At 37.0% G+C, this 10,000-nt stretch overlaps 1 protein-coding gene across 1 annotated transcript in view; it reads left to right on the top strand.

Moving 5' to 3' along the window:
• LOC145400704 (uncharacterized) overlaps positions 1-10,000 on the top strand; it is a 90,587-nt gene that overhangs the window by 68,962 nt on the left and 11,625 nt on the right. Inside the window, exons 2-4 of the mRNA XM_080273140.1 lie at positions 5,582-5,716; positions 9,014-9,160; positions 9,681-9,778. Of these exons, the coding sequence (XP_080129266.1) occupies positions 5,582-5,716; positions 9,014-9,160; positions 9,681-9,778 (380 nt within the window). The remainder of the gene's footprint in view (positions 1-5,581; positions 5,717-9,013; positions 9,161-9,680; positions 9,779-10,000) is intronic.

The raw sequence follows: 10,000 nt of genomic DNA, 5'->3' as shown, positions 1-10,000 counted from the left end.
AGCGATAACTACTCAATGAACGCAGTGTTGTCATACGCAATAACGGAGTGGGCGTAATGAAGAGAGAGAGAGAGGGTGATGTGTGTGTGTGTTTTGTATGTCAACAAGGAAGAAGTGACGGAATGCGTGTGTTTGTTGGTGTTTGGGAGAGGCAGGAGGGGATGAGGCAGCGGAGTAGGCAGAGAGAGAGAGCAAGAAAGAGAGAGAGAGGGAGGGAGATTGAAGATAGATGGGTGAAGATATATTTTAATAATAATAATAATAATAGAGATAGAGACGGAGATGTAGAGATAGATTGTTGGAGATATATTTTAATAATAATAATAATAATAATGCCTGAAGGATGTATGCATACCTATCCCATACACGAAATATATACATACATACATTCATACTGTATACTTACATAAATACATACATGCATAGCCTACATAAGCATCTCTCTGTCTGTCTGTCTGTCTGTCTCTCTCTCTCTCTCTCTCTCTCTCTCTCACGTCATCCTTTTTTCTCGCCATCATTTCTCTTTCTAACTTCCCTCCTCCCTCCCTTCCTCCCTCCCTCCCTCCCTCCCTTCCTCCCTCCCTCCCTCCCTCCCTCCATTCATTGCTCCCCGTCTCCCTCCCTCCCTCTCTCTATATTTATCTCGTCTTTCCTCCCTCCCTCCCTGTTTCTTTCTCCTCCCCTGTCTCCCTGCGCACACACACACACACACACACACACACACACACACACACACACACCAAGCCTCTCTCAGCTTAGCAATATTAGCCAGCAAACAGACGCAGTGGAAGAATTGACTCTCTCTCTCTCTCTCTCTCTCTCTCTCTCTCTCTCTCTCTCTCTCTCTCTTGGCTCTCTTCCACTGACTCACCTGCATCTCAGCCAAATTGAAGAGACACATTCCTTACTTGATGAAACAGCTGTAAACAACAATAATAATGATGATGATGATAATAATAATAATAATGATGATGATAATAGTAATAATAATGATGATAATGATAATAATAATAAACGTTGCTGTTATTATTATTATTATTATTATTATTATTATTATTATTATTGGTATTATTATTATTATTATTATTGGTATTATTATTATTATTATTATTGGTATTATTATTATTATTATTATTATTGTTGTTATTATTATTATTATTATTATTGGTATTATTATTATTATTATTATTATTATTATTATTATTATTATTACTGATATTATTATTATTATTGCTATTATTATTATTATTATTATTAACCATCATCACGTCTTCACACCCCACACATAACCCACTCCCTATCACACCAAATTATCTCCCAAACACATTCCACTTTGCTACTTATTCTTTCACCAATTCCATTCAAACTTGGCAAAATGGTTCCTAGAGACAAACACCCCAAAACACCTTCATATTTTTCTTTCTCTAGGTCATGTAAAGGGTCATATGAGGTCAAAGGTCAACGCATAGAGAAAAAACAGAGTAGTGTGTTTTTGTGTTAAATATATGGGAGTTTTTAGAGAAGGGTGTTTGTGTGTCTAGGTGTGTGGAGACTATATTGCATTCCCTTAGTGAAGATTTGTTATTTATTATTATTATTATTATTATTATTATTGTTTGTTTTGTTTTTATTATTATTATTATTATTATTATTATTATTATTATTATTATTTATTATTATTATCATTATCATCATCATCATCATCATCATCATCATCATCATCATCATCATCATCATCATCATCATCATCATCATCATCATCATCATCATCATCATCATCATCATCATCATCATCATCATCATCATCATCATCATCATCATCATCATCATCATCATCATCATCATCATCATCATCATCATCATCATCATCATCATCATCATCATCATCATCATCATCATCATCATCATCATCATCATCATCATCATCATCATCATCATCATCATCATCATCATCATCATCATCATCATCATCATCATCATCATCATCATCATCATCATCATCATCATCATCATCATCATCATCATCATCATCATCATCATCATCATCATCATCATCATCATCATCATCATCATCATCATCATCATCATCATCATCATCATCATCATCATCATCATCATCATCATCATCATCATCATCATCATCATCATCATCATCATCATCATCATCATCATCATCATCATCATCATCATCATCATCATCATCATCATCATCATCATCATCATCATCATCATCATCATCATCATCATCATCATCATCATCATCATCATCATCATCATCATCATCATCATCATCATCATCATCATCATCATCATCATCATCATCATCATCATCATCATCATCATCATCATCATCATCATCATCATCATCATCATCATCATCATCATCATCATCATCATCATCATCATCATCATCATCATCATCATCATCATCATCATCATCATCATCATCATCATCATCATCATCATCATCATCATCATCATCATCATCATCATCATCATCATCATCATCATCATCATCATCATCATCATCATCATCATCATCATCATCATCATCATCATCATCATCATCATCATCATCATCATCATCATCATCATCATCATCATCATCATCATCATCATCATCATCATCATCATCATCATCATCATCATCATCATCATCATCATCATCATCATCATCATCATCATCATCATCATCATCATCATCATCATCATCATCATCATCATCATCATCATCATCATCATCATCATCATCATCATCATCATCATCATCATCATCATCATCATCATCATCATCATCATCATCATCATCATCATCATCATCATCATCATCATCATCATCATCATCATCATCATCATCATCATCATCATCATCATCATCATCATCATCATCATCATCATCATCATCATCATCATCATCATCATCATCATCATCATCATCATCATCATCATCATCATCATCATCATCATCATCATCATCATCATCATCATCATCATCATCATCATCATCATCATCATCATCATCATCATCATCATCATCATCATCATCATCATCATCATCATCATCATCATCATCATCATCATCATCATCATCATCATCATCATCATCATCATCATCATCATCATCATCATCATCATCATCATCATCATCATCATCATCATCATCATCATCATCATCATCATCATCATCATCATCATCATCATCATCATCATCATCATCATCATCATCATCATCATCATCATCATCATCATCATCATCATCATCATCATCATCATCATCATCATCATCATCATCATCATCATCATCATCATCATCATCATCATCATCATCATCATCATCATCATCATCATCATCATCATCATCATCATCATCATCATCATCATCATCATCATCATCATCATCATCATCATCATCATCATCATCATCATCATCATCATCATCATCATCATCATCATCATCATCATCATCATCATCATCATCATCATCATCATCATCATCATCATCATCATCATCATCATCATCATCATGATGATGATGATGATGATGATGATGATGATGATGATGATGATGATGATGTTAGAAGAGGATGGATTACATTAATAAGACAAGGATAACAGAAGTTAGAATTAGATTAGCGTTCTTCCCTTGTTAGATGGATTAGCTAGGATGGAAAGTGAGAGACTGACGAGGAGTGTATGTGAGTGAGGTGGACGGGGGAGAGGGAGGGGGAGGCCAAGGATGAGGTGGAGTGGAGAGGTATATGAGAGACTGACGAGGAGTGTATTTGAGTGAGGTGGAGGCGGGGAGGGAGGGGGAGGCCAAGGATGGGATGGAGGAATGGAGTGGAGAGGTATATGAGAAACTGACGAGGAGAGTGTATGTGAGGGAGGTGGAGGGGGGGAGAGGGAGGGGAAGGCCAAGGATGAGATGGAGGGATGGAGTGGAGAGGTATATGAGAGACTGACGAGGAGAGTGTATGTGAGGGAGGTGGAGGGGGGGAGAGGGAGGGGAAGGCCAAGGATGAGATGGCGGGATGGAGTGGAGAGGTATATGAGAGAGGGGGTGTGTGTGAGCTGGGAGCAGGACAGTGAAATGGCGGGGGACAGGGGGACATGGAGGCGATTTGTTTGTGGCCACCCCTTACGGGATTAAGGCGTCTGGCAATAGATAGAAAGATAGGTAAGTTAGAAAAATAAACATAGGTAAGGTTAGAATTAAAGTTGCAGATAGATAGAAGGAAAAATAGATGGATAGATATAGGTAGATAGATAGATAGTTGGCTAGATAGATAGATAAATAGATAGATAATGGATGGATAGATAGATAGATGGATGGATTGATATAGAGACGAATAGATAGATGGATAGATAGATAGATAGATAGATAGGGGGTGTTTGTGTAGTCAGGTTTAAGAGGTGACGATTTCAGTTGATAAAAACGGACCAGGAAGAGAGAGAGAGAGAGAGAGAGAGAGAGAGAGAGAGAGAGAGAGAGAGAGAGACAGACAGACAGACAGAGTAGTAGTAGTAGTAGTAATAATAATAATGATGATGATGGTGGTAATGATGATGATGATAATAATAATAATAATAATAATTTTAATTTTAATAGTAGTAGTACCAGTAGTAATGAGAGAGAGAGAGAGAGTTACATAGTTGGGAAGTGATTATGAAAGAGCACACACACACACACACACACACACACACACACACACACACACACACACACACACACACACACACATTCCTTCACTCTTCCAACTGGCCCCCACACGTGTTAAAACGCACACATGTACACACACTTAATATACACACATACATCTTAGTCATACACACACACAAACACTCATGCTCTGTGTACACAAGTTAATTATGTGCACACAGTCATTTGATACACAGACACTCACACACATGCATTCTTGTGTGACGCACATACATACACACACGACATGCATTCCTTTCCCCCGGCGGATACGTGCACATACATACGTACATGCATTCCTTTCTCGACGTACATACATACATATACTGTATATATATATATATATATATATATATATATTACACATACATATACAGTACTCACTTACACATACATTCCTTTTTCAAGCGCGCGCGCACACACACACACACACACACACACACACACACACACACACACACACACACACACACACACACACACATACACACATACATACATTTCTTGTCCTGTCATTCGTATACAGAGAGAGTAGACTTCACATAGCACACTTTATATACAAGCATTCCTCTCTCTCTCTCTCTCTCTCTCTCTCTCTCTCTCTCTCTCTGTCTCTCTCTCTCTCTCTCTCTCTCTCTCTCTCTCTCTCTCTCTCTCTCTCTCTCTCTCTCTCTCTCTCTCTCTTCCAACATAAACACACACACATTCACTCTCCATTTCTTCATATCCACTCCCCCTGCCTGTAGTATGTATACTATATGCATCCGGTGCTATCCTTGTCTTATTCCACACATACTCTCCATCTCTTCATATCCACTCCTCATGCATGTAGTGTGTATCCTTTATGTATCCGGTGCTATCCTTGTCTTATTCTCGTTCCAGACTGCCCCGTGTACGTGCTGGGGGAGTTCCGGGGCGTGAAGAAGCACGGCGACACGTGGTTCAACGACGAGAGCGCCTGCGAGTACTGCAAGTGTGTTGACGGCCAGAAGAGATGCTACTACCACTACTGCAACGGTGAGGGGTGGATAGATAGATGGATAGATGATAGATAGATGGAGAGATGGGTGGGTGGATGGAAAGATAGATAGTAAGATAGGTAGATAGATACAGATGGAGAGAGAGAGGGTGGATAGATAGATAGATAGATAGAGAGTAGGAGATAGATAGGTAGAGTAGATAGATGGAGAGAGAGAGAAATGTTGTTACTACCACTACTGCAACGGTGAATGGATGGATAGATAGATAGATGGAGAGAGAGAGGGAAATGTTGTTACTACTGCTACTGCAACGGTGAGGGGATGGATAGATAGATAGATAGTAAGATAGAGAGAGAGAGAATCAGAGACAGGCATAACTGAACACTTGACAGAAGGAGAGAGAGAGAGAGAGAGAGAGAGGCATAACACTTGACATGGAAGGATAGATTGCAAAGAGAAAGGGCGGTGCATGGGTTGAGTTGCATGAAGTGTAGTATTGCAAGAATGTGTGTGTGTGTGTGTGTGTGTGTGTGTGTGTGTGTGTGTGTGGAACGTGTGAGGTCATTTATAATTATCATTTTCTTCCATATATAAGGTCTAACTCAAACAAATCTGACAATAATAATAATAACTAATAATAATAATAGTGGTAGTAGTAGCAGTAGTAGTAGTAGTAATAATTGCAGTAGTAGTAGTAGTAGTAGTAGTAATGATAATAATAATAATAGAAGTAGTACCAGTAGTAGTAGTAATAATAATAGTAGTAGTAGTAGTAATGGCAGTAATGATAATAATAATAATAGCAATAATAGTAACAAGTTCCTTGGCCATATTTTAAAAAGTTATTCCTGTTCACCTCACGCAAAAGAACAAAAAAGTTATAAATATTGTTCATTATAAATTGAACTGTCACTCGTGAAACGATTGTGTGATGAGTGATGCTGTGGGAGTGATGTTTGCGGAGAGAAAGATTGATGTAGGGAGAAGTAGGCTTTGAAAATTACGTATTGAGTGTATACATTGTAGATAGATAGATAGATGAATAGATAGATAGATGGATGGATGGATGGATGGATAGATGGATGGATGGACAAATAGATAGATGGATGGATGGATAGGTGGATGGATGGACAAATAGATAGATGGATGGATGGATAAATGGATGGATGGAAAAATAGATAGATGGATGGATGGATAGATAGATGGATGGATAGATGGATGGATGGATAGATAGATAGATAGATGGATGGATGGGTAAATGGATAGATACAGTAGATAGATGGATAGATATATAGATGGATAAATGGATAGATAGATAAATAAATAGATGGATGATAGATGGATGGATGGATAGATAGATGGACAGATAGGTAGATGGATGAATGGATAGAGACATAGATAAATAAATGGATAGATAGATAGATGGATGGATAGATAGGTTGGTCAGCATTGCGCCCTCGATTCGTGTTCTTGTACGTGGAAGGTAGGGTAAGGTCAGAGGTGATAGGTGAGAACGCGTTTGGAAAGGAAGGGAAGGAGAGAGAAAAGATTGGACCCATTGATCTAAGCACAAATATACTCCTTTTACTCTGACTTGGCCCAAAATTGCCATCTCTCCATCTTGAATGCTGAGTTGTAACAATAGATTAACACTGGAATATGATGCTAGTCACGAAGATGTGCTGGTAACTCTAGAATATGATGCTAGTCACGAATATGTGCTGTTAACTCCAGAATATGATGCTAGTCATGAAGATGTGCTGTTAACTCTAGAATATGATGCTAGTCACGAAGATGTGCTGTTAACTCTAGAATATGATGCTAGTCACGAAGATGTGCTGTTAACTCTAGAATATGATGCTAGTCACGAAGATGTGCTGTTAACTCTAGAATATGATGCTAGTCACGAAGATGTGCTGTTAACTCTAGAATATGATGCTAGTCACGAAGATGTGCTGTTAACTCTAGAATATGATGCTAGTCACGAAGATGTGCTGTTAACTCTAGAATATGATGCTAGTCACGAAGATGTGCTAATAACTCTAGAATATGATGCTAGTCACGAAGATGTGCTGTTAACTCTAGAATATGATGCTAGTCACGAAGATGTGCTGTTAACTCTAGAATATGATGCTAGTCACGAAGATGTGCTGTTAACTCTAGAATATGATGCTAGTCACGAAGATGTGCTAATAACTCTAGAATATGATGCTAGTCACGAAGATGTTATTAACTGTAGAATATGATGCTAGTCACGAAGATGTGCTATGGAAAGGATGTAGAGCCGTAGTATCATTTCTCCACTGAGCTACGTGAAATAAGCTGCAAAAGGACGAAAATCTGCGCCAAGTTAAGATGAAAGAACTGTTATTATTATTATTATTATTATTATTGGTTATATATTGAATTGGGCTCCATTTGGTCTGTCATAAAAATTTTGAATAAAGTTAATTAGAAAGTCGGTTAGGGCCGTTAACGTCACCCAACCGTTAACAAAATTCAAACACCTGATAGTCGTATTTTTGCTGGTTCTCTCTCTCTCTCTCTCTCTCTCTCTCTCTCTCTCTCTCTCTCTCTCTCTCTCTCTCTCTCTCTCTCTCTCTCTCTCGTGGGGAAATAGGGCTTGATTGTGTTGTTTGTTTGTTTGTATTGTTTCTTTGCATCGTAGGGACATGGAAAAGAGTTTGTGGATGCGTGAGTAGTGTGGTAGTAGTAGTAGTAGTAGTAATTGTTGTTGTGATAGTGTGGTGGTGGTGTTGGTAGTAGTAGTAGTAGTAGTGAATATGAATAATGAATACAGACGACCAGTAGCAGCAGTAGTATTTGTGGTAGTAGTAGTAGTGGTAGCTGTAGTAGTAGTAGTAGTAGTAACAACAATAATAATAATAATAATAATAATAACAACGGTAATAATTTCCCTTTTAGGATGAAAAGATGATATAATAATAATAATAATAATAATAATAATAATAATAATAACGATAATAATTTCCCCTTAAGGTCGAAAAGAGGATGATATAATAATAATAATAATAATAATAATAATAATAATAATAATAACGATAATAATTTCCCCTTAAGGTCGAAAAGAGGGTGATATAGTAATAATGATAATAATAATAATAATAATTAGTACCGGTAATAATAATAATTTCCCCTTAAGGTCGAAAAGAGGATATAATAATAATAATAATAATAGTAATAGTAGTAGTAGTAGTAGTAGTAATAATAATAATAATAATAATAACCACAACAACAAAATCAACACCACACCACCACCACCACCACCACCACCACCACAATACCCCTCTCGCTAATCTTCTTCCCTATGCAGAGCGCTTGACGGAAGGGTTCATGACCCCCCCATCCGGCCGCCCCCCCTTGGATGATGAGGATAGGGAGGATGGGATGGAGGAGGGTAGTGGACATCAACCCATTCCTGACGATTACTACAAGGTCATCAATCACTACAGCCCCGTCGGTAAGCGCGCGATACTCTCATTTGGATAGATGGATAGATAGATGGATGAATAGATAGATAGGTGGATGGATAGATAGATAAATTGGTGTAGGTAGATATCCAGCACACATCTATTCCTTACATACTGTAGATTGATTGATAGATGTAATATTCTACCCATTTCCTTTATTTCCCTGATAGATAGACAGATAGATAATACCCTGCCTATTTATGTGTGGATAATTCTTGAGGTAAAATTATATTGGCTATGATGAATAATAATAATAATAATAATAATAATAGTAGTAGTAGCAGTAGTAGTAATAATAGTAGTAATTGTATTAATAATAATAATAATATTAATAATAATAATAGTAATAATGCAGTAATAACCACAGTGAATACAAGCATTAAACAACAACAACAATAATAATAATAATAATAATAATAATAATGGTAGTCAACTGAACCCATATCCTTTTGTTTTATATTTTCATTTATTTACGCCTTTATCATTTTATCCCTTTATTTTATTTTTCAGATGGCTGGAGTGTGGGTACAGGTGGTGGCGGCAATGAGGCTCAGGCAATTCCCATGTGTAGCGGACAGTGTGAGAAAAAGTGCCCGTGGGGGTACAAGGTAAAGGACAGAGAGAGGGAGAGGAGAGAGAGAAAGAAAGAAAGAGAGAGAGATATATATATTCAGCCAAGCGATTGATAGTTTTACAAAAGATGTTATTTTTTTTTATTTTTTTTATATTCAAATGCGTGTGTGTGGTGTTTGTGTCCGATTGTGTTTGTTTTTCATGCATAACGTTCCTTCTTCCCGATGTATTGGTAAAAAAAACGAAGCATACAAGTT

This window comes from Coenobita brevimanus, chromosome 53 (genome assembly GCF_032717465.1).
Source record: "Coenobita brevimanus isolate Jiangsu-jjx chromosome 53, ASM3271746v2, whole genome shotgun sequence".
Lineage (NCBI taxonomy): Eukaryota > Metazoa > Arthropoda > Malacostraca > Decapoda > Coenobitidae > Coenobita > Coenobita brevimanus.
The sequence above is the reverse complement of the archived record's forward strand: the minus strand, read 5'-3'. Positions and strand labels throughout refer to the sequence as shown.